Source organism: Mesoplodon mirus (assembly GCF_964341445.2).
Source record: "Mesoplodon mirus genome assembly, chromosome: 5".
NCBI classification, from domain to species: Eukaryota; Metazoa; Chordata; class Mammalia; order Artiodactyla; family Ziphiidae; genus Mesoplodon; species Mesoplodon mirus.
This window is the reverse complement of record NC_138980.1, coordinates 101,366,718-101,393,894: the sequence shown is the minus strand read 5'-3', so window position 1 is coordinate 101,393,894 and position 27,177 is coordinate 101,366,718. Positions and strand designations below refer to the sequence as shown.

Genomic DNA, 27,177 nt, shown 5'->3' with positions numbered 1-27,177 from the left:
TTGTAATTCACTAAATTAACATAATAAAAAATAAAAGCCACATGAACATCAAAATGCAGAAAAAGCATTTGACAAAATCTAACCCCCTTTCATAATAAAAACACTCAATGAACTAGGAATAAAAGGCAACTTCTTCAAATCGTTGAAGTACATATATGGAAAACCTAGAGCACACTTAAAAATTAAACTGTAGAGGTACCGTATGACTGAGCAATTTCACTCCTAGGTATAAATCCAGAGAAATGAAAATATGTGTCCACATAAATACTTACACACAGTTCAGTTCCACATGTAAAGAGCTTAGAAGTTACCACTATGTCCTAATAAGTAACAAACTGAACAGACTGAAAAATTAACACTCATCTTGAATACATAAGAGAGGGGAAGACACAGGGCAAATTTGACAAGATTTTGAATTCAACTGTCATTATAATTCATCAATCCATACATTTACATTTTGTGTTTGATTTCCAGAAATATCTGTTCTGTGGTTAAAAGAAATGAGAGCTTACTTCAGGGCTTTGATGGGAGCCCTTGAATTCTCAGACTATAACTTGGGCTGAGAGCTAACAAACCTAAGTTTGTCATTTTCTCTTCATAAGTGCTTAGGGGCATTCAAAAGATTCCATCCATCACCAGAGTCCTTATAGTCATCATTACTACCATAAGGTAAACTACAGCATCCACTCGGCTTTCAAGGTACATGCTTCATTTGGCATTTCATCCCAATCAAGCATAGGTGATAGCTTGATTATGATACCACTACATGCCAAGAACTACTACCCGTTTTCCACTGGCAAAGAGCTCAGCACTTCACTCAAGATTAAAGGCATACAAAACCAATCCTAAAATTACAACTTTATGAGTATATCTTCTGGGACTACTCCTGATACCAATTCCATCACAGTCTGAATCCAATCAGAAGAGAGAAACCACACAGTAATTTGAACAAGAAAAGTTTAATATAAAGAATTATTAACTATAACAGGAGATTAATGTAACAAGGCATCAGCTAGTTAGATGTAAAGAGAATGCTAAAGAATATAGAAATAGCCCATATAAGGAACAACCACTCCCCCAGGGCTGAAAGGGAGCACTCAAGGGCTAAAATTCAGACCTTGCTGAAGAGAGCATAGCCATGGCTTATTGAATGACAAAGAAGTCACTGTGGTGCCATGCTAACAAAACTGGCAGGAAATCTATACTCTAAAACTTTGTGGTAGTTCTCCTTCTATGTGCTGGGGAAAGCTCTTCATGGGGAATGCCAAAGGAAGCTGCCAGCCACTGAGTGCTTCTGGCCACCATGCACTACAGCAGAGGGATACTGGAGAAGATGCAAGCACTGCAACAGCCTGATGATAGAGAAACCTGTATACACTGCAGGAGCTTGCCAAGCAAACACACTAGAACCAAGAAGTAAAATTTTCTGTGTAGTGGCTCTCCAGTACCTTCTACTGATAAAATTTAACATTGTGACAGCTGGTAAAGAAAAATTTTTAAAGGGCCCAGGTCTATTTTCACAGAGCAGGCAAAAGGGATGAGTTTGAAGCTGAGAGGCAAAAAGCTGATACTAATATTGATATAGAGAGGCAATAAATCGACAAACTAATTCTGAAAGAGTTTGTGTAGGCACCCAATTATACATAAACTCTTTCAGAAAAAAGAGGAGAAAGGAACGCATCCAAATTAATTTAATGAGGCCAGTATAACCTGATACTAAAGACAGACAAAAACATTCCAAGAAAACTACAGACCAATACTCTCATTAAAAAAAATTCTTAGCAAAATTTTGGCAAATTTAATCCAGCAACCTATAAAAAAAGATAATAGGCCAGCAATAAGGGTTTATCCCAGGAATGCAAGGTTGGTTAAACATCCAAAAATCAAAAAACACAATAATGTTAATAGAATAAATAAGAAAAACCATATCATGGTCTCAATAGATACAGGAAAAGAAACACTTGATAAAATTCAACACCACTGATGACAAAAATTCCCAACCAACTAAGAATAAAAGGGAACATCTATAAACTGGTAAAGAGTATCCACAAAAACCCTGCAGTTAACATACTTAATTGTGAAAGGCTAAATGATTTCTACCTAAAATCAGGAAAAATAAATGAATATCTCTTTTCAGAACTTCTATTCAACATTGTACTGGAGGTCCTAGTCAGTGCAAAAAAGCAAGAAAAAGAAATAAAAAGCATACAGACTGGGAAGAAAGAAGTAAAACTGTCCTGATTCACAGCTGACATGATCATGTAGTTAAAAATCCTAAGGAGTCTGCCAAAATGCTTCTAAAACTAATAAATTAATATAGCAAACTTGCAGGAGAGAAGACCTAAATAGATACACCATGGTCAGGCATCAGAACACTCAGTATTGTTAAGATGTCAATTTTCTGTAGAGGATGGACTTGAAGACACAGGGAGGGGGAAGGGTAGGCTGGGACGAAGCGAGAGACTGGCATGGACATATATACACTCCCAAATGTAAAATAGATAGTGGGAAGCAGCCGCACAGCACAGGGAGATCAGCTCGGTGCTTTGTGACCACCTAGAGGGGTGGGATAGGGAGGGTGGGAGGGAGATGCAAGAGGGAGGAGATATGGGGATATACGTATACATATAGCTGATTCACTTTGTTATACAGCAGAAACTAACACAACATTGTAAAGCAATTATATTCCAATAAAGATGTTAAAAGCGTATATATATAGGCTTAAGTTGATTGCAAAATGAATCTTTCATTGGGGTCTGGAAAATCTACTCTCCTAGCAACTATCTTTCAAAAAAAGAAAATAATATATATATATATATAATTCTAATTTGCTATTTGAGGTTTCCAGGAGAATGACTGTTTTGAGCAATAGTAATTTCTGTATTCTTTCTTACAATAAATCAAAAGGAAAAAAAAAAAAGATGTGAATTTTCTCCAAACCTATAGAATCAAAGCATACCCAACTAAAATCCCAGTAAGTTTTTTACAGAATTAAACAAATTGATTCTACAATTAATGTGGAGAGGCAAAGTAACTAAGATAGCCAAAACAACTTTTAAAAAGAACAAAGTCAGAAAAATACCTGATTTAAAAACATACAATAAAACCAGAATAAACAATGCAATACAGCATTTGCATAAGTTAGACATATTAGTTCAATAAAACAGAATAGAGAAGCTAGAAAAAGACTCTAGAGATTGGAAGTTCAACAACAGCGTCAAGGTAATGCAATGGGTCAAAAGACAGTCTGTTTAATAAATCATGCTGGAATAAAGTATCCATATGGAGAAAAATGATTTTTGACCCTTTCCATACACACACAAAAAATTCATTCAAAATGGATCAGAGATCTAAACATAAGAGCTAAACCATAAAAATTCTAGAAGACAACAAAGCAGAAAATCTTCATGACATTGAGTTAGGCAATACATTCTTAGATAGAAACCAAAAAGAATGAACCATAAAAAATTAAGAAACTGGACTTCAACAAAAGTGAACACCTTTTTCATCAAAAAGGCACAAGAAAATGAAAAGGCAAACCACAGATTTGGGGGACAGAGAGGGAGAGGGTGGCGGGCAGGCAGGTATGGCCTGAGTCTGGTCATAAGGAATGATCAAAAAAAACCCATTTCAAAGTTCAACATAGAAAATGAAAGACCCATATACTTTAAGACTGGCATGGACATAAGAAACAGGGAAAGAATGAGGAATTGTTGCAGACTAAAGAGGAAGTCTAAAGTATGACAACTAAACGCAACATGTGTTCCTGGATAAAATTTTGGACCAAAAAGGAAAAGGAGACAATATTGAGACAGTTGGCAATATGTGAGTGGGGGTATGAATTCATAACATGATGGTGGTGTCACACTAATACTCCTGACTGGGAGGGGTGTAAGGTGGTTATGCAGCAGCATGTCCTCACTTTGGGAAGATGCACACTGAAGTATTTAGCAGTGATGGGGCACCATGTCTGAAAAAGTCTATACGTATAGGAAAGAAAAGGTGAAGGAACAAATGTGGTAAAATGTAAACAACTGGAGAATCTGGGTGAAGGGAAGGCAGGAATTTTTTGTATTGCCTTTGCACCCTTTCTGTATGTTTGAAATTGTTTAAAATGTAACAATGAATAAATGAATTGATAAATGGAAAATGAAGAATTCATTTATGAATTCATTTAAATAAATTCATAAATTCATTTATGAATGAAAGACTCAGTATTTATACCCAAACTGTGCTAATGATCTGTATGAAGTCAGTTAATAAGTAGTAGAGCTAAAAACCATTCACTGCAACCACTCGTTAAAAACGTTCACTGGCTCCACATTACCCACCGCATAGGGAGATTATATTGAGATGATGCTTGTAAAGCACCTGACTTATTAACCCAGTACATTAATGGGAAGTAAACACCTTTTAGTATCCTTTCAGAATTCTCAGTCTGGTATTTAAAGACCTTCATAATGTGGCTACAATTTTTCTTTTTCTTCTTTTTAAATTTACTTATGTATTCAATACATATTTATTTCTTTTCTGCCTCAGTCACTATATTAGGTCCTGGGGAGACATGATGAATAAAATAAATATAATTAGCAGTTTGGGTGGTTAGGTGAAACCATCATCCAGCCAAACTTGTCACTCACCATTCTGAAACAAGGCCTTCCTGTATCTGAGTGTTTATTTACCAAAACACTCTTTCATTCATTTCCTTATTCAATAAATATTCTACATCCCCAGCTATCACTATACCTATTTGTCAAGGCATAATTCAAATGCTTCTTTCTCAAAGAAACTTCTTTGATGATTTCTCAAGACAAATTGATGACTATTTATTTGTTCCTCTCATATGGTACTTATCACATACAGCCTTTTTATTGAAGTTATTTAGTCACAGCATTTTAGAGCAAAAAGAGATCATGTTTGGCAAACTCCAATATCATCAGTGTAAACAGGATAGTAAAGAATCTAGGTGTAATGGGAGTAGTGAGGGCTGTGGCCAAGTAGAAAATATACGTCTCCTCTAAAGGCATTCAAATTCACACTCTTCTTCAAACTGTGTGGGCAAAGATAAACACCTTTGAGTTTGGTTTCTCTGATATAGTCTGAGGTCCCACTCCACCTCTTCAATCCACACATAAGGAAACAAGATCCAGGAGACAAGTGGCTTGGCCAATGTGTCTCAAAATTGTGGGTAGGGGGCTTCCCTGGTGACGCAGTGGTTGACAGTCCGCCTGCCGATGCAGGGGACACGGGTTCGTACCCCGGTCCGGGAGGACCCCACATGCCGCGGAGCGGCTGGGCCCGTGAGCCATGGCCACTGAGCCTGCGCGTCCGGAGCCTGTGCTCCGCAACGGGAGAGGCCACAACAGTGAGAGGCCCGCCTACCGCAAAAAAAAAAAAAAGAAAAGAAAAGAAGAAAAAAAAATTGTGGGTAGAAGCAGAAACAACCTGGTGATCACAGATACTGTTTTCGACTTTATTTTAATCTCCCAAGTGATTCAGCCCTGAATGACAGAGCTTCTCCGGGCTGGTGACCTAATAACGGTTCAACGACTCAACGCCACCCTCCCTCCATCAGGCTCTCTGGAGGCCAGGCCCCCTTCACGCACGAAGCGGGGATTATGTCCATCAGGTGCCTGATGAGGTGAAGTAAACCAGGCGGTGGCCCATTTAACCAGTTTTGATTCCAGACGTACCTTGAGAACGCTGGAGAGTCCCGCCACACGAAGCGGGGCCGCCACACCACACGTGGCACTCCCCACGCACCTCGTCCCTCTTCCGCCTCCCCAACGTAGGCAACCCTCTGACGCCCCGCATTGGCCCGCACCAGAACCACCTCTCCCCTACCCAGCCCCACCCCAGGCTTACATTGAGAGGTGACCAGGATGCAGAAGAAAATCAGGAAGCAACGGATGTTGTTAAAACGCTGACAGCGGGGAAAAGCCATACAGCCCAAGCCGCAGGGCCCCTCCAAACTCTCTTCCTGTTTTTCCCGTACCTTCTTGATACTGGGGGGCGTGGACCCAGCCTGGTCTCTTTCCCTTTTTTTGAAATTTCCGAACTTGATCAGGTTAGGTGGAAAGATCCTGAAGCGCGGGTTTTTTCCCCTGGCTTTCCCGGCCTCGGCCTCCGACGGTACGGTGTTCTCGGCAGGCTGGGCCAGCGCAGCCCGGGGCTCCACTTCCACTAGGCCTTCTTGCATGGCTCCGCCGCGGCCCGCTGAGGCAGGGGTCGTGGCTGACGCTGGGCGGCGCAGGCGGGGCGGGCCGTGGGCTGCGGTTCCCACAGGCGCGGTGCAGCCTGCTCTCCTTGCTTCAGCGGAAAAGCCTGCCGGGCCCGGACGTCGGGGAACTGGTGGCCACCCAAACCTCCAGAGGGAATGTTTCTCCTTGGGCAGGAGGCAAACGTCCCGCGGGGAGGCTGACAGTTGCCCTGGGAGAGCTTACAGGGCTGTTTCCTTCTTTGCTTCCACGTGGGGAGGGGGAGGGGGGGTGGAGCGAAAGCTAGTACGACTAGATTCTGATAACTGCTCACACAGACGGGCCGCCAGAGGAACTCTAATGCAAAGGATCCATTAGATATTTTGATCCACTAGCATCAAAGGATGCTACTACTTATTTAATACTTTCTCGTTAGGAAGCAAGTTAAGAGAAATGTTCAATAATGGGACAGTAGAACTGTCTCCCAGTTTACCCAGACTTATTTTATCGTGGTGTTTTTTGAACTGGATGATCTCACTAGAAACAACCTGAAAATTGTTAAATGACCAGGAGAAATCAGAAGACATGAAAAAGAAACTTCCTTTCCATTACAGTAGGGTTGTTTTTGTACCTGGGAAAGTAAATCGCTTTCCCATTCCCCTATTTAGGGAGGAAAATAATAATCCTTTCTGTTCTTAACTAGGGATAGAGTTTCCAGGACAATAATTTCTATGTGTAAAACACTTCACTTAGGAGCAAATGGATGAAAACCAGCAAGATGAAAAAACAATGTACTTTCCCAGGCACAAAAATCTTTCTGAAAAGAAAGAATGTAAGAGAATATTACCAGGATATGAAACGTGTGTTTTTATGTAAAAATGCAATTTCTTATTGGTTTTCTTTTCTTAGGCAGAAATACAAGTTATTCAGGACATATGTATGGGGAGGATGACTTTCCAGGAGAAATGAAACTATCTTTCCTCCCCTGGATTAGACATTGTGTTATCAAAAACAATCCAGCTCTTCAACAAGTTTTTGTGCTGCTAAAATGGTACTGGGACTGGTAGACCAGGGGAAAAAAAATCACTGAGAAGAATTGGGGAGGAAGGTACCAGAGACACCACCATTGACCTGAGGCTGGGCTTTCTTCAGCAGAGCTATATGCCCATTGGTGAATGGAAATGTTATTTTGCCTATACTAAGAAACTTAATTTGTCAAATATATGTAACTACATACAGAGGAACAATGACCTAGTTTTCGCATGTTCATCATACTCAACTAGGATTCTCCCTTCATATTGCTTCATGACATTAATAAGCATAAAGGAAACAGAAAGCCTAGGAGGTAGGAAAGAGATTGAACTCTTATTCTTATGCTTTGGTACCAGACTGGGCACTGCCTGAGAGCAGAATGAAAAAGACAGATCTGATCAAAATAAATGGTACTAGTACTTTTACTTCTACTGAAAATACAGAGAGCCAAACTGAATGTTACCCCCATTCTAACAACAACAATAACCAAAGGAAAAAAAGCAAAAAGAAAGCTAGATAATTTTTTAAATTATCACACTTTTGAGCCCAAAGCAACCAGGTGAAATGATTCCAAGGATACAAACACCTTGGAAGAAGGATGAGACTCACAAACTGTTTCACCTTGGGCAGAGCACAGAAGGAAGAAATAGCAACCATAAAAGAAGATAGGAAGAAAACACCTGAAATTTTAATGAATACGTAAAGACTAAGTGAGGCTGGCACAACAGTTTAGAAACTTTAGGAACCTCAGACACAAGGGGAATCTACACCCACTTACCAGATCTTTGTTATTCAAAAGGATAAGTGTGCTCTCCTCAATGAAGAAAGCATTTAATGGTGATAGGTTGCCACTAAGGGAGAAGCAGGAATACTCGCTCATCCTTGTACCCTCCAGCTCTGTATTCCTGACGCTTTTGGAATGCAAAGCAAAAGCGGTTCTGTCTCTGAGATTACTGGCCCCTAACCCCTGGTAAAGTTTAGATGTTACAGGGAGAGGGACAGAACAAAAGCCATTTGTCATTGAGGGAGGGGCAGGAAACCATCCTGTTCTGTGGTCCACCCAGAAGTTGGCTACCACCAGAGGGAAGGGTAGAAATAAAAACTATCTTCCAAAGAGGGAGGGACAAGAACATCATTCCTTCCCAAGGACTGTCACCAAAACAAGGCAAAGTCCAACCCTTGAAGCTCAGGCACTCAGGGCCTAAGATTGAGCCTGGACTGGGGAACTTATCCCCTGCTTCCATTATGAGTTTGGCGTGAGTAAAAAGCAATAGCATTCCACCAATGTAAGTGGGTCATGAGAGGAAAGGGAGACCCAATCTTTGGTGCCTGAAAGCTGAGGATGGAGTAGTAACACCGACCAAAACCCTCAAGTACTCCAGGTTTTACATGATATATAAGGTAGCTGCAGTCCCCATTAGAAGAATTCTAACCCTGTGGTGCACTGAAGATAAATATAGGAAAAACAAAACCCAAATCGAACTCTACTTCTGTCAACATTGACAAACCTACACTAATAGCCAAACAAAAGATGAACCATCATTTCTAGATATAAATACATGTCTCCAATATTCTTTTATATACAATGTCTGGAACTTAGTATTAAATGGTCTAACATATGTATAATTGAGGTACCAGAGAGAAACAATGAGGTAGAAGAATTATTTGAAGATATAATGGTTACAAATTTTACAGAACTAATGAAAGATATAGAACCACATATGCAATAATCTCAGAAAACTCCAAGCAAGATAAATACAAAGAAAAACACACTTAAACATACCATAGTCAAGCTGGTAAAAATCAATCCTAATTAGGGATGTTTAAAGAAAGTCAGAAAAAATAGAAACATAACTTATGGAGCTATTAATTTTTTAAAAATTATAACATCAGAATTTATGCAGGCCAGAATACAATGAAACTATATCTCTAAAATGTAAAAGAAAAAAGATCCAACCAAGAATCCTTTATTCAGCAAAATATCTTTCAAAAATGTGTATGTAATGTAATACAATATGTCATTAAAAGACAAGATCTACATGGTCATTTTAACAGATGCAGAAAGGGCATTTGAAAATATTCTTCACCCTTTCATGATAAAAAATACTCAAGGGGGCCTCCCTAGTGGCGCAGTGGTTGAGAGTCCGCCTGCCAATGCAGGGGATACGGGTTCGTGCCCCGGTCTGGGAGGATCCCATATGCCGCGGAGCGGCTGGGCCCATGAGCCATGGCCGCGGAGCCTGCGCATCCGGAGCCTGTGCTCCGCAACGGGGGAGGCCACAACAGTGAGAGGCCCGCATACCGCAAAAAAAAAAAAAAAAAAAATACTCAAGAAACTAAGAATAGAAGGGAACTTCTTCAAACTGATAAATGGTATCTGTGGAAAACTTCCAAATCATATTTAAAATGGTGTAAGACTGAATGTTTCCCTCCCTAAGGTCAGGAACAAAACAAGGATGCCTAATCCTGCCATTTCTATTTAACATTGTACTGACAATTTGCTATAAACTGAATGTTTGTGTCTCCCTAAATTCATATTGAGATTCTAACTCCCAATGTGATGGTATTTAAAGGTAGCGCCTTTGGGAGGTGATTAGTTCATGAATGCAGACCCTCATAAATGTAGTGTAGAGCCCTCATGAATAGGATTAGTGTCTTTATAAAAGAGAGCCCAGAGAATCCTCTCTGAGGAGTTAAGAGGGTAAATCTTTAAAGTTCTCATCACAAGAAAAAAAATTTGTAACTATGTGAGGTGATAGATATTGACTTAACTTATCATGATAATCATTTTCCAATATATACATATAGCAAATCATTATGTTGTACACCTAAAACTAATACAATGTTATTTGTCAATTATATCTCAGTAAAACTGGGAAAAAAAAGAAATAATATGAAGTCTGTACAAACTCTTCCAGAAAACAGAAGAGGGAACAACAGTATAGTAATTGCAAGAAAGAGAGAGAATAAGAAAAATAAGATATTACTGTTTCTATATGTGTTCATAATATTTCTTAAGAAAATAAATCCAAGAGCTCTCACAGTTATATTACTAGTATATGCAAACTTTAGGGATAATTGAGTATAGAATGAATTTGTTTATATGCTAAGATTCCACTATCATAATGCAATAAAATTCTGTTTTTGCAGAAAACTATGGCACTAGAACAGCATCTAATTTTTGCTTATCCAGTATACTAAATTTTTTAAACCACAGCCTATAATAAAAAGCATATTTTACACTGCAACTCAGTACACACATATACACACCCATAATGTGTATATGAGTGTGTATATGTATGTGTGTATGACTGAAGCACAAACATATGCATGAATGAAAAACTCATAAACAATACATTGTAAATTAATTTTTAATATTGGTAGCAACCTTCTAAATGAAAAACACAGGCCTAGAATATTTTTCTTTCTCCTAAAGTTTTCTTAATTGAAAGTTTCAACAAACTAACTGAGGTTCTGAAGACTTAAAACTATTCTAACACAGTATGTGCTCTAGACACAATTCCCCCTTAGGGTTTAAGGTCGAGACAACTAAATTAGCTATGTTTAGACAGCATACCCTTTTAAAAAATTTACCAGTATTTTGTTTTGCTTTGTTTTGTTTTTAGGCTGTGCTGTGGGGCATGTGGGATCTTAGTACCCTGACTAGGGATCGAACCCATCCTCCTACACTGGGAGCGTGGAGTCTTAACCACTGGACTGCCAGGAAAGTTGCCAAAACTTACCAGTGTTTTATTTGCATAGTTTATTAAAATATTATTATTCACTTTTTACTTCCTTTCCCCTCAATTAAACTTTTGTCAATGTTGTTCATGACAGACAAACAGACTTTTATTAAACATCTAGTGGGGAAACAATGGTTAACTGCAGGGTTTCTCACACCTGTGCTGCAAGGAAATTTAATGTGTTGGAGATAACACTTCAAGTAACTGTTGATACATTAGTACAAAAGATAGCTTAGCTATGAAAACAAAACTAGGTCCTAAAATTTCATGGAAATAATGTAGGTTCCATTATGGCAAGAAAGACTTCTAGCATGGCCTAGCTGCAGGATAGATGTTTAATAAAACTTAACTTTTGTTATGAGGTCATCGTCTGAATCAGTACTGTATTCACTTCTTTCCTTCACCTCTTTCCTCTGAAAGTAATAATAACATGGCTAATGTTAGTCTAGAATTGGTCAGTACTTGAAAAAACCTGTACAAAGCAATCCTAAATGGAAGCTCATTGACAAACATCACTGGTAAAACACTGACTACTAATTTGGCTCCTGATTCCATCCTTGATCTATCACATGTAATTGAAGAGAGAATTCTTAATGGAGTTTAAGAACACACTCAATATTTTGTTGGTTTATCATCGGTTAGAATCTCATGTGCCTCAGCAAACTTCCATCAATTCTACAGTCTATATCAGATCACCAGCTAAACCATAAATACATAACCTTGACTTCACATTAGAAATACTTAGGAAGCTTATAAAAATCTCAATACCCAGGTCACACTCAGGCCAGTTAATTCAGAATCTCTGGTTGTGAGACCCAGGAATCATTATTTTTAAAAATTCCCCAGTGACTCCAATGGGGTGCCAAGTTTGAGAACCACTGATACAAGAATGTAGCCACCTCTATGGATCACTTTGAAATGTGGTATAGACTGCAGATATTCCTGTTAAGAAAAAGAGGGTGAAAAGCCTCAAGGATAACATTTACTTATGACACGTACCACACTGCAAACCTGCTTCCTTCTCCTATGGTCTTGATTCCTGTGCTTCAAACGGTAAATATGAACCCTATACCCTGGAATACCAAAGTCCTAAAAGAACCCAATAAGAAGTATTCAATAGAATCTTGGTCCATACTTCTTACTGATTTGATATTTTGGTCACAGGTTAGTTGAGAGAAAGTGAAAATGAAGTGGAAAGGGAAGGATAAAGTAATGAAATGTAGGTAAAGACAGCTCCTGAATGGGCAATATCAGCTTTCAGAATTATGTGAAATATCAGCTTTCAGAATGTTACTTGTTGTCCTTACATGTAATACTAAGAATGAGGTTGGTAGTTGCACTAGCTCACAAAGACATGTCATCAAAACACTCTTAGTGTACAGAAAACACTCAGTGAATATATCCTTCAAAACTAAACTGATCAGCTGCCTTCACCCAGGCCCTTAATTCTTTCTTTTTCCCTCCTTCCCTCCCTCCTTCCTTCCCTTTCTTCCTCTCTCTACTTTTTCTGGATCATTTTTCATTTGACAGCAGTAATCTTTAGAAAGATTTCTAGTCATTCAGCTCCAGAAACTTCAAGATGAGTCCAGTAACTATGCAGATTACAATGAGTTGTCAAATTTATCTTTATTGTATTGAAATTCCCAGGTAACGTTGGTTAAGGAACTCTCTCGTTTCCCTCTCTAATAAAAGAAGTAGCATAGATCCCAAGATAGTCACAAAGGGAATTCTAAAATCCTTTAGTTAAATTAAAATTAAAACACAATAATCTTTTTCTTGTGTCAGTGAGTTTTGAGATTAACTAATTAGATCTTTATCATCAGTCCTTATTTTGGGAATAAATACCATTTTATTTTCCATCCTCCACAACTTTTTCAAAGTTATAGGAATACAGTTTTTACCTAAGATATTTTTTTGAACTTCTACTTTTTTCACATAATGTCTTAGTATTCAGTTTCCTAATATTTCTCATTTGATTTCAAAAACCTGTTCTAAGACTTTCAAGTGTGTCATAATGGTAATTTATAAAAATAATACCAAAATTAGAGCTATTCAAATAGAACATTAAAAGTTGCTACTTTGCAAGTGACCAACTGGTTTCTCTTGAGAAAGGAGCATTTTTAACTAGTGATTTGGAAGCTCTTTCCCAGTGATTAAGAGCATGTTTTTATTGTAGAGTCTTGTCTTACAGACATAGATTTCAAAAAAAGGAAACTGTCTATGAGTTTGTACAGAGAATTGTACATTTGGACAAAGTCCATTTCACATCTGATTTTTTTCTATAACATTTATTACATGGTAAATTAAGTACAACCTGTGTAAATTTAAAAACAACCAAAAAGAAACATTAAAAAAAAAAAGTCTGCTCCTCATCCCCCTCAAATTTTGAACTGTATTACATGATGATAAGTAAATATCAAAATCTTTAAATAAAGATAATATGTGCTGCAACTAAATATGCAGCATTGTATTCAAATAATATATTTAATCTAGTAGAAGGTAATTATTATAAATGGAAAACGTACTACATTTGGAATCAGAGACTTAGGTCAAAATCCGCCTTCCTTACTTATTAACCTTATGTCTTTGACAAGTCATTTAAACTCTCTTAATCCAAGAATCTTTATTTATAAAATGGGGATTCTCCTTAACCTACTTATTTCATATGGTTTTTGTGAAAATCAAAGGTGACAATACAAATGAAAATGAATTAAAACTACAAATTATACAGATTTTAAACTTAAAAATAAATATTAAAATAAAATTTTTTAATGATTTAAATTAAAAAAAAATTTTAAACATTAACAAAATTACCAGTTCTTTTCTTCAATGTTTACTGCAGGGATTTACTTCTAGCTTAAAATAAAGTCCCATTATTTACCACACAAAGGGTAAACTGCTTTGTTATGATATGTTTCCATTTCTAGAATCTAGGATAACCTGTTGGATTTTCAAAATTGAAAAGAAGGAGGAAGCAAAGAGAACTGTAATTTGTTGTGTGCCTACTCTCTTTCAATCACTGTGCTAGGTATTTAGCATTTCACTCAGTTTTTCAGATATACAGGCTCAGGAAAGTTAAGCCCTTTGCTTAAAATGTCACATGGATCAGGAGGGAGCTAGGAATTCTATATGTGATCTAATTCAAGGGTTCTTGACAAGAGCGATTTTGCCCCCGGGGGTCATTTGGCAATGTCTAGAGACATGTTTGTCGCAACTCAGGGTGAGGGGCAGGATGCTACTAAACATCCTACAATGTATAGGAATAGCTCCCACAACAAAGAATTATCTAGCTTTAAATGTCAATAGTGCCAAGGTTGAAACGTCTTGGTCAAATTTCAAAGCTCATGCTCATTCTACCATGTAATATTGAAAATAAAAGCTGTTTCTAAGTTTAAATATTCTACAATATTCAGCTATCACAGATGTACCAACTTCAATCTAAGGTGTACTCTCTCTGTGTTCTCAGTGTGTCTGGGAAACTCCATTTTAAGATCCCACTAAGTTATCTTTTCATTCAAACAAGAAAGAAGGTTCCTGGAAAAATTTCATGCTCATCAGTCCAAGGAAAATGACTCAAGGTCAGAGAGCAGGGATGATTTTGAGAAAGGCTGTAGGTATATTACTCAGATCACACCCTGGCCCCTTCTCTCCACCCACTCCCCCCACCAAATAGCACTGTGTCCTGGTAAGAAAGAAATGGAAGCAAACACTAAAGGAGTTTTTCATGAAACTCTAAGGCACTAGGAAGCTCTATAGTAGTATAACACCAAAGAGAGGAAAGAATACTATTCCTATTTGGAGTTGCCTCTTGAAAAATGATGCGGATACATGAATAAGAGCAGTATTATGCCCCAACCTAAGTTTGGACCAGAAAGACTTCATTTTTGGAAGCAAATCACACTGGAGCTTAATAGTGTTCAAGAATTTGTAGCTTCAAAATACTTTTTTAGAAGTTTGGCAGCCAATAATAACTCTAGATCTAGAAAAGAGAAGACTATAAGGCCAGTATTTTTGTATTCTTTGACTCTGTGAATGGCACCAACACTCTCTCAGTTTGAAGTCTTGGTAGTCATCTGTAATTTATTTTTCTTCCTAACTCCTGGGAACTCTTCAGACCCAGTGTTAGAAGAGGATTCCCAGTACTGCAATCTATTTATCTGTTTTACCCTCTGAGACTCTATGTAATATTTTATTTGAATAAAGGATTCCATAGTTCAAAAACTATTTGGAAACCTGTGATTTTTCAGGATGAAATTTGCAAGGCTCTTCATGCTTTGACTACTGCCTTCTGACTGACTTTATTATGACTTTGGTCTTCATGTTCCAGTTCTACTCAGTTCATTGTGACTTCCCAAAGACTTCATGCTACAATTTCACTTTGACCATATAAATCTCCATTAAAACAAGCATCTCGGGCTTCCCTGGTGGCACAGTGGTTGAGAGTCCGCCGGCCAATGCAGGGGACGTGGGTTCGTGCCCCGGTCCGGGAGGATCCCACATGCCGCAGAGTGGCTGGGCCCGTGAGCCATGGCCACTGAGCCTGCGTGTCTGGAGCCTGTGCTCCACAACGGGAGAGGCCACAGCAGTGAGAGGCCCGTGTGCCGCAAAAACAAAACAAACAAAAAAAAGCATCTCATTGTATTTGTATATATATTTCTCCACCAAACTGAACACATCTTGAGGGAACAGTGCTTAGCACTTTGAAGAATTTTCTTAAGATTTGATTAGTAATTAATTAATTAACTAATTAAAAATTGGATGCTACAGGAAGACAATGCCTACAACCAATGGAAACTATTTGTAATACTTAGGGAAATCTTTAAAGGAACATGGAGCATATTACTAGGGTAAAGATCAAACCAGAGAAATACTGTCCTTGGATTGATTTACCCTGGGAAACCTATGCAGAAAACAAAGAACATTCATTCCATCAACAGATTTTATAAGAACCATTTTTAGCTAGAAATATTAGACTTCCAGCTATGATTCTACAAATAACATTTTACCCTTTAATATCTGCATATTTCTAGATTCTCAACTGCATTACTTACTTGGGTAGCACTAGTACCTTATCAAGGAAACTGACAGAGATGATCTCCCCTCCCCTGATTCTGATTTATTGACCTTTGACTTGCTTCCAAGGTCATCTGAGTAATCCTTTATGCAAGGATACAACTGTATGATCATGTAGTCATATTTTAAATATCATGGATATTTTAAATATCACTGGGTTTAAACATCACGAATGTTAAGTCTGGAAATCACTACTGAAAGCAGTAGGTGACAGTCATAAAGTGATATGTCCTTTCACTGTACAAGACAGCATATGTTAGAAGGTCATTGCAAAGACACCTTATTAGCACAACTGCATCCTGAGGGAAAGATGAAGTCCTCGGGGAAGTTCTGCCCGTGGCTTTTTTGTGCTTGTTATTCTGATCACAATTTTTTTTTTTTAAGTACAAAGGAGTGTCAAAAAGAAGTAATAAATGATTCCTTACTAACTTCTTTTTACTTTTGGCCAGAACTGAGACCTCTGAAGTTTCTAAGTCTCTAAGAAATAAAAGTTTTAGAGCAGTGCTGTCCAATAGATATAAAATGTCAGCACATGTGTAATTAAAATTTTTCTAGGGACTTCCTTGGTGGTGCAGTGGTTGGGAGTCCGCCTGCCAATGCAGGGGACACGGGTTCGACCTCTGGTCCGGGAGGATCCCACGTGCTGCAGAGCGGCTGGGCCCATGCGCCACGGCTGCTGAGCCTGTGCTCTGGAGCCCGCAAGCCACAACTACTGAGCCCGCGAGCCACAACTACTGTGCCCGCACGCCTAGACCTGGTGCTCCACAATGAGAGAGGCCGCCACAGTGAGAAGCCCGCACACCGCAACAAAGAGTAGCCTCTTGTGGGGGCAGCCAAAAATAAATAAATAAATTTATTAAAAAAATTTTTTTTCTAGTACCCACCATAAAAACAGGTCAAATTAATTTGAATTATATATTTTCTTTAACCAAATATGTTCAAAATATTGTCATTTCAGCATGTAATCAATATTTTAAAACCATTAACTATAATAAGATATTTTATATTCTTTCATTCCTACTAAATCTTCAGTATTTAGTGTGTATTTTACACTTAGAGCATATCTCAGTTTGTACTGGCTACATTTCAAGTGCTCAATAAGCCACATGTGGCTGATGACTACTGTAATGGAGAGTGCAATGACAGAGGTTCCTTTTTAGTTTTAAAAAGTTAAGTCTGTAAGTAATTTTAGGGCTAGAATTTATTTGAATCACAGAATTAATAATTATTTTAGTTATTATTTAACTGATGCTTTGGTGTTCTATATCTTTTATATTTTACTATAAAATGAGGCTTTTTCCATTTTTATAAATAAATTTGTTTTTTAAAGCCAAACTAAATTACTTAGTTGTGTCTTTTTTAATCTTAGTGCTTATTCAAGTGGAGAAATGTCTAATCACAAGGTTTTTATTACCTAATGGGGCACTGCCATTCAGTTACAAGAATTGTAGCCTAACTTTTTAAGAAGAAATAGTAGCTCTTTCTTGCCTTGCACATCTAACCTCAGTAAACATCACACTCAACAATCCATGTTGATTCTCTTTATATGGTGGTACAATGTCTACATAGAATTCCATCATATGAATTTAATACAATTTATTTAAGAACTCCCATATTGATGAAATTGGCTTGTTTCCAATTTTTGCTCTGACAATTCTGAAATGAACATCTTCATATGTAGACAATTTTCCTAAAAGACAGATTGCTGATTTAAAACAGCTTTTTATAGAAAATGTAAGTAAGACTTATAAAACATATCCCAATTTTGGAAATACTAAATGTGAAAAAACTGTCTTTGAATCTATAAAAGTATGGATATTAAAATCCTTTTGCATATTTTCTAGAAGTTAACAAGTGACTATTGCATAAAATTTCAATATAGGCGTTGAAATATAGCTGTCAAGTAAAGCAGTCCCTGATAAATTCAGCAATCCAAGATATTTCGAGACCAGCTTGAATTAAACAATGAATGTATATGAGGTGCTGTTAAATATCCCCCATATAATATTTATTTCAGCTACAACCTCTAAACTTGTATATAGGAAGAACTACTCACTAAAGTAAACTGTTAAGAGTAATTCATAAAACTCTTTTTGCCAAATGAGTCAATAAAGCAGATATACATGATGGTACAAATTACAGTAAAGTGGTTTAATACAGAAATGACCTTAGTTATTTAAGGGATATAGAACTGTTTGCTCCTTTAGTAAATTGCCGTCATTTGCTTAGCTTAGCCTTGGTAAATGATTCTTGCTTCCTCTCTGCTTAAGAGTAGTGACTTTTTGCTACAGTTTCTAATATGTTGCCTCCCATAATTATGTAATCAAACTTATTACATATTCTACACAAAATTTAAGATCTGCAGTTACTGCACTGAAAATAAATGCAACGTACCGCTAAAAGTATTTAAAATGTAGGTGCTATAAGTACTGCTTTTCTCAATGATTACAGGTTTTTAATTTTACTTTTGTTTTGGCTTCCCATGAGTCTCTTTAGTTTTCTGAGTTTAGAAGTCTGACTGCTGGATAAATGAAGCACTAAATAATTTTTTAAACCCAAAGGAAAACAATGGTAGGTGGCATGAAAGAAGCATTATGTATAGTGAATGAAATATAGACTTTGGATCTAGCTCTTCTGCTTAGTTATTATGTGTGGGGTAAGTCTTTTAAACATTCTGACCCTTAGTTCCTCAATTGTAAAGCAATGACAGTATACTATTTAATAGATTATTGTGAATATTAAAAGTAACATACTAAAAGTGTTTAGCACAGTTCTTGGCATATTGTAGATATTCAAACAAATATAATTACTTATCAAGTTACTAGAATCATGAACATTTATATTAAAAAGTACCTACTATGTGTAGCCCTCTGTAAGTTAGACCTCAATCAATGGATAGAAATTGACTTAATTGAGGGGGGAATCTATGAGCAGATGTTCTCACAAAAGGCTACAGTGAGAGGGCAACACTTGAGATTATCCTTAAAGAAGTGGTAGAATAAGTAATAATGTTCTCAAGAAGCAGAATAGCCTAAACTGATGTTTTCTATGAGAGACATTACAGATGAGGTTTAAGACATTTAGAAAGAAAGTTAAAAGTTGTAACAATGAGTTTTAAGGTTTCCTGAAGCAGATTTTTTTTTTAAACACAGACTGGATAACTTTTATTTATTTATTTATTTATTATTTTTACTTTTAAATTATTTATTTATTTATTTATTTTTGGCTGTGTTGGGTCTTTGTTGCTATGCGCCGGCTTTCTCTAGTTGTGACGAGTGGAGGTCTACTCTCTTCGTTGCGGTGCACGGGCTTCTCATTGTGGTGGCTTCTACTGTTGCGGAGCATGGGCTCTAGACGTGTGGGCTTCAGTAGTTGTGGCATGTGGGCTCAGTAGCTGTGGCTCGTGGGCTCTAGAGCGCAGGTTCAGTAGTTGTGGTGCACGCGCTTAGTTGCTCTGCATGTGGTATCTTCCCAGACCAGGGATCGAACCCACATCCCCTGCATTGGCAGGCAGATTCTTAACCACTGTGCCACCAGGGAAGTCCCCTGAAGCAGCTTTAAGAACAGCAAACTACTCTGACAGGGAAGGACCTGGAAAAAAAGAATATATAGATACCCGGGAATGACTCCCTGATTGACATTTTTGTGGAAATAGGGGTGCTCAGAAGTATCTGGGAGAGCTGAGATCCTTCAATTAAGAATGCGTTATGTTAAAGTGAATATAATTTTTTATTAATTAGCTAGTGAAGCCTAAGAATTCAAGATGACTGAGTGGATTGGAGTTGAAGATACTAGAAGATCATTTAAGAGGTCAATGAGTGAAGTAATATACAGCTGAATGAGAAGAGAGATGGTGAAGAAAAAGAAATGTATGCCTGTTAGAAATAAAGCACTTTAAAAATAACTTAGGTTTAAAGCCATTCAGAATAATTGCTAGATCGCATGTTAAAGTTTTGAAAACAAGTAAAACATTAAAAAATAAAAATGTATTATTAAATTATTGTCACAATTGTTAAAGTAGTAAGGAAGACTTTATTCAAGACTATTGTAATAGGGGTAAGAAATTGAGGCCAACTCCAAATACAACAAAGACAAATGGGAATTTATAGCCAAAGAGTAGATTAAGGGTGTCAGTGGATGGAAAATTACCAAGGAGGTATCAAGGGTATCTTGTTAACAAGATTCTTGCTAAAGGAAGGCCAAGGACTTATGCATCAAAGGTGCAGATGAGGAACTTGATGAGATACCAAAAGTGATCAAATATCAAGGGTGGAGGATGATGACTTAGCAGATTCTTTACTAAGAGTGGCTTAGACTAGTTGAAAAGAGTGCTACAAAGGAGCTTGTGTAAAGTTTGGTCAAGGAGAGAGTTTTCACCAGAATGTATATTTAATGGTTTGCTTCTTCCCTATTGACAACATTTGACTTACATTACTGAAATAAATCTATTTCAATATTATAGCAACTTTGAAAATAATTCCTTAGTAAGTTTGATAATAGCATATCTCATTGATACATGAGCTTTAAGCTCATCAGCCAGTATGACCAGGAACACCTCTATAAGTCTAACTGAAGCAAGAGGGAATGAATACCAAAAGGAGGGAGGTAGGGAAGTGTACAGAAAGGGTTTGAGGTGCTAGAGAGTTAGTCATGGGTGATCTTGGCAAACATTACGTAGAATCTGTAAATTGGGCCAGTCTCTGTCACAGTCAATGACTGTATTTTCAGAACTCAGAAGACTGTGGGGAGTTGGATCAGTTTGTCTGTGCTATTTTCTTAGAACATATGTATTCAAAGGAATTGGTGTTAAAAAGAGTTTAACCTTAGGAGACCAATATAGATAGTCTGTAATCACAATTTGGCTGATAGAATTTATCTGACTTGCCAGTGCATTTTACAAGTCATGGTTTCTGTCTAAATTCCTACTTCTTCCCTAACAACTTGACTGCCAGCAGGGACATCCTTTCCCCTCTACTTTAACAGAGGTACCGTTTTAAAAGATTTAATTTGCCGCCATCTAGTGGGCAGATACTTTCATTTTTATACTAAGTTTAAAAGAAAGGATTTAGACATTTAAAACAGACTTCAACATGCTGTTACATTTTTTACTTACCTTTCTTTCAGGAAAATATTTTCAATCACTTTCAACCACAAAATGATTTAATGTTCCTAATTACGTCTCCAGTACTCTGTGAGAGCTGAATTGGACTTACTGATTATACTCAGGGTACAACAGTATATTTGTTTATACCATGCTAACTTTTATAACAGTGCATAATATATTTGTAAAACTTGAGTTTTTAAGCAAAACATTTTTAAAGAAAAAATTTTAACTCTTTTAATCGGTATTTTAAAATTCTTTTAATCAGGAATACCTGATGTGCACAATTTTAAGGCAGGGATTGATTACATACAAATTGGTAACCAATGGGGCTAAACTGGCCCACAATTAGCTTTTAACTGATTGATTGACATTTTATGTAGGTGGTAATTTGACTGGGGGAAACATCTATTATATTTCTTCTTTCACTTCTACAAAAAGAGAAGTCTCCTATATTCCTCAGAAAGAAACATTGAGGATTACTTCTGGTCACTCCCATCACCACATTATTTGATTATCCCCCAAGAAGGAGGATTAATTTACCAAATTGGTGAAAATAGGGGAAGGACACTGAACATGCAGGACACTGGGCTGCAGTTATCTGTTCTCTCTACCTATGATGACATGGTAAGCTCAATTCAGTGGGAAGAACAAGAAGTATATTTCACTTTCAAGTTCCAATTATGCTCTTCAATATAGCTTTTCCAGTAGTACAGCTGATATTTTACTCTGTACTGCACTTCTGTATCTTTTTTAATGTATTCAGAACTCAAAGGCAAAGTGGGGTGGAATTAGTACCACCACAAAACCCAGTATTTTCCGTATGTATGGACAGCAATTGAATTAGAGGAAGAGGAATTAATGGTAAAAGTTCTCTTTTTCTTAGGGATGAGTCATAAATAGAGAAAGAAGATCTTTGGGAGGCCAAGCAAGAGAGAGAGTTACTGAAAAAATATTGAAGTAAATGCAGGATCTGAGAGAGTGACCATTTATTTAGCCTGACCAAGCTGACTGTCCTCATATATAGATATTTTGAAGAAAATTCAGAGCAGGACAGACCTTTGTATTCTTAGAAAGTTTTGACCTGATTCAAGATCCTGGAATATGTTATAAAAGCACTTTTCTTTACATCTTCTAGTAGTGAGATAAAGAACCTAAAGACCAATGAAACAAAATTGGAAAGAACAGAAATATAACATTTGTTGGCCTATTATGTGTCCCACTACACAATGCACTGGTGTTGCCCCATTTCCTCTCACTCTCCTTCTTCCTCTGCCTGCTATTCTCTTCTCCCAAGGGTGCTGGCCCTGCAGGCTGCAAGTCTCAGGCTTTGTATTTAATCCACTGCTCCTTGTTAGGTTTGGCCAGTGGGAAGGTGGGAGGAAGGAAGAAACCACGATATTTCTCTCCTTCTCTCTCTGCCTTGGCAGTTCTCTGGCGACAGCTGCATCTCCCCCATGGATCCAGTTTCTGCCATTTAACTCCAGCCCCTGGGCTTCAGGAACACTGCCTTCTCCTTGTCTCCCTCCAGGGATGGAGCAGCTTCCTTCTGTTGCTAATTTCTGAAGTGCCTCCTGTTTGGTTTCCATAACCTATTTAACCAATTCCTGGTATTAACTTCTTTAAAATAAAACTGTAGGGTGGTCTCTGGGTTATGCTTTCCTCTTAGGACCCTGACAACATATACAATATACACATACACATATAGGTGAGTGTATATAGTTTGCCTCTGATTCGGATTCCATCGCCAACTTCCTGCTAGGAAAGCATCTTTGGTGAGACTGAGGAAAGTAACAGAGGTTCTTTGGGGATCATAATGTGGTATAATTAAGCATTAAGAAGAGGTCCATCTTGGTAAGAGAAAGGTTTGACTGGCAGATATTTTGATTTGAATGTTCTGAAGAATCTGCACCATCCCTCACCCCACCACATTAATAGAATCCACTGACTAAGAGGAGGGACTCTGCAGATAGGGGAGATGGAAGAAGTCTGGGGGGACTGATAGTGAAGATGGAGGGACAGAAAGGCTTCTTCACTGTAGGAACACCCCATCTCTTCATCATATTCATTGTCTCCCCAACCCTGGGAGGCAGAGAGGATGTAGGAAACCCAGACTTTTACAGGTTCACTCCCTCCAATAATTTCTAGGATATTTTTTAAAAAAGATTTTCTTTTTTGATGTGGACCATTTTTAAAGCCTTTACTGAATTTCTTACAATATTGCTTTTGTTTTATGTTTTTTGGGTTTCTGCCTGCAAGGCATGTGGGACCTTAGCTCCCCAACCAGGGATCGAACCCACACCCCCTGCATTGAAAGGTGAAGTCTTAACCACTGGACAGCCAAGGAAGTCGCTTCTAGGATATTTTTAAGGAATATTAACACATTCTACAAATCTCTAATATCCAAATATGATCTTCAAAAAAATAAAAGCATCACTCACCCAAATAAAGTCAAATATTTTTTACCTCATTAATGAGGGAACCGGCAAGATGGTGAGGCTGGTTGAAAAAGAATTGGAAAAAATCAGAGTATTTATAGTGGTTTATAGAAAAGATAGTAAAGTAAGAACGCTAATTTAAATACAAAACTAGTTAAAATCCTACAGGGCAATAAAAGTACAACTTCTGAGGTTCATCTTTTTTACAAGACAGAAATCATTTCATCCCTTAAACAAAATTCATTTATATTGCTATCAGAAAATAATCATGTGCGTCAGCTTCTACAAGTTAATAATTTCTACAGAGATATAAAATATCCTAATCAATATTAAAATAGCAAGAAAGACAAAGTTATTCACTCCTAGAGACTCAGATAATACCTCTGTGGACCAGCTAGACAATAATTAGCATGACACTGAAAAGATACCTAGTAATCTTTTACCTAGTTCTAAGATTTGGATACTTTTTCTTAACATTTACTAGATACCTAAATTGCTGCCTGATTCAAGCAAAGAATATATGGCAAACCTCTTTGAAGGTTACCACTAACTGACCTGTAACCAGCTTTCTCTAAGCTATTACACTTCACTCCCAACAAGTAATTTCAAGTGTAGACTCCCACTAGAGGGACCAACCATCCCTATTTGCCTGGATCTGAGGAGTTTCCTGGGACATGGGACTTCAGTATTAAACCAGAAAACCCTGGGGAAATCGGGACAAGTTGTTTATCCTAACACAAACCCACCCCCTTAATTCTACAAAGGAATAAAAAACAATATAATGTAACATAAACCAAAATTTTACTGAAGTTTTGGGATATCAGAAGACAGAATCATCAAAGAACACAAAACCAGACATTACATATAACTACTACTTGGAATCCCCTGGTCAAACCTTTCCAATGCAAGTGCTTGTGGACATCTCTCTTTTAGTCCCCAGCCCCCTGCCACATTAGATTTAGCTCTTGACGTATGTGTCCTTCAGCATGACCCTCCTGCCCAGAATTTAAGACTAGGACTCCCCAAGGACTACAGAAAAGGAGAAAACAGGGAGTTTTTCATTCTGAAAGGAAACAGACTTCAGAGATGTGACTCCATTTTTAAGTAAAAAAAAAAAAACTTTTATTTACAATGCAGAGCAATTTCACTGCTCACTGTATTATATCTCTTTGCTTCAAAATGGGATATTGGTTTCCCATAGGAAAAGCCCTATTAAACTGTTTAGATTTCTTGTCTAAAATAAAGATTGCTGACTTCAAAGGTAAATTCAAGCTTCTCCATTTACAGAAAAAAAAAAACTGCTTGCAACTTTAAAATTGTAGAATTTCCCCCTTCATAATATGAGGTGTTCTTCAATGATGATTGCAAAAATACATCCTACCCAACAAGCTCCATCACAATGTGATATTCACAGCTCTCCACCAAGAGTTGGGATCTATGTATCTTCCCCTTGAATATGGGTGGGCTGTGACTACAATGGAGGGACGCCATCTGCCTTCTGAGGTTAGGTCATAAAGCAATTTGATACCTACCATACCCAATTCAATAGATACACATTCGTGTGTGTGTACGCAAATAATATGTTTATTTATTTAAAAGAATTTTTAAAATTGTGACCAACAACACATAAGCTAAGAAACTTGTTCACAGATGGAGGTAGATAGGAATGGAAGAATCCTCTGTTCTTATTATCCTTAATTCTTTCTAACGATCTATCGGCTGAAAACTCAATTAGGTCTTCCTTCAGTTTTGTTGAAGACAGAGAACTGGAAATCACCAGCCTTTCAAAAAAACATAATTTTACTCATTGGTGCCACTCACTATCTGAACACTAACAACACTATTTCACATAGTCACTTTATTTGGCACTGGAGGATTTATACTTTAAGTGAAAGCAGCACAGTAAGACTCTGAATGGGTAAGTAATGTACTTATTTTGGAATGTGGTAAAGAAGAGTTGTGAAAAAAAGAGAAGAAAACAGGCATGATGCTCTAACATGACCACTTTTCCAGCCACAAGTTCTCAGGCACAGCACTGTTGAGTTCAGGATCTGGAAAGTGATTCCTTTAAAACTGCCCGCACTCTTTGAAGTGTTCATGCACCTGGTTTAGCCCACCATATTAACTTATTTTATCCTTAGAACAACACCATGAAGTAGCTGCTATTACGAATCAATTTTACTCATGAGACCATTTGGACAAAAAGATGTAGCATCACTTGTCCAAGGTCACAAACTTACCAAATGGCACAGCCAGGATTCACATCCAGGTTGTCTCTAAAGCCCACATTCTTAGGCACTATCTTGAATACCTCTTACACATACCACAAATACAAATAAATACATATATACAACATCTTGCTTTAAAGCCACATAGAAAAAATTAGGAAGGAAAAATTAATGTTAAGTGAGAGTAAAGGAAATTTTTAATGATCTCAAAGATTATTTGTTCCAAATATCTAATACTATGTATTTAATATTTATTTAATTCATAGTAACTTGTAACCAGGAGTATTATGTCATTTGGTTTACTTTTCTCTAGTTTTTCTAGTACTACCCTTTGGTAATAATTTTTAGAGCCTACAGTTTTTCTATTTGCTAAAATACTTCTTTTACACTTCCTCCCTGTTGGTACCAGGAAAAGCAGTCAGGAAGGAAAACACGAACACAAATCAGCATCTCTCTTTTCCAGTTCTTGTTTCACATTTGTTCCATTGTCTCAAGAGCAAAAATAAAGAAAAGGTGCAATTAGTGTCTTTGGGAGATATGAATCCCTGAATCGATATTATTGCAATTCTTGGAAGATTTTTTTTCTTTTGCTCACAAGAAAAGTAGATCAGCTCCTTGCTATTTTTCCTTCTCAAATAAGGAATGACCATTTTACTTACATTTGTATCATATCTAATTTATTTATTTTTCTTAACAATCTCCAAACAAATTTTTTATGAACTACTTTAGAAAGAATCCATTTAAAGGGTCATTAATCCTTAGAATTGAATATTTGAGCAGTAAATTAAACTAAATTCCTATTGAGAGTAATTTATTTTTTTCTGAATGACAAGAAAAGACAAGGTGGCTTTTGGAATTGTGATCTTTAGGTTCATGATTCCATTAATTTCTGAATTTGTGTTTTGATTCATAAAGTTATAAGAGGGTGTCTGTAGAAAGAATCCAAAACCTAGATTGGAACTGTGCCATAAATCTAGTGTATTCAATAGCAAAACATCATCTCTGGGAAAATCATCTTACTGCAAGTAATATTAACCTTATGAGCTTTAGGAAACTCCATTTCCCACAGTCTCAAAGACAGTAGATTTAGCCACAGTCTGTTGCATTTCAATAGTAATTCAACAGGCTACTGTAAATTTTTTGGTAGAAATCAACTCTCATTTAGAGTTCCAGTAAAGACTCACTTGTCAGAGATAATGAAAAAAATAAAAAGTACAGTAACGGTATGAGCCACATACTGGTAAGTACTGCTTATACATTCTGTCTGCCCTTGTCATGGCATTTCAAGCCATGACCATGCCCATGCTTGGGGACAGAGAGAGGGAATAAATACAACATTCTGAGCCTGATGTGTCATTAAAAATT

The 27,177-nt window shown here is 37.2% G+C and overlaps 1 protein-coding gene across 1 annotated transcript in view; it reads right to left on the bottom strand.

Annotated features, from left to right (window-relative positions):
• SLCO6A1 (solute carrier organic anion transporter family member 6A1) overlaps nt 1-27,177 on the bottom strand; it is a gene marked incomplete at both ends in the record, with an annotated part of 203,002 nt that overhangs the window by 74,580 nt on the left and 101,245 nt on the right. The window contains 3 exons of the mRNA XM_082623305.1: nt 5,866-6,417; nt 6,691-6,745; nt 8,008-8,196. Coding sequence (XP_082479431.1) covers nt 5,866-6,417; nt 6,691-6,745; nt 8,008-8,196 — 796 coding nt within the window. The remainder of the gene's footprint in view (nt 1-5,865; nt 6,418-6,690; nt 6,746-8,007; nt 8,197-27,177) is intronic.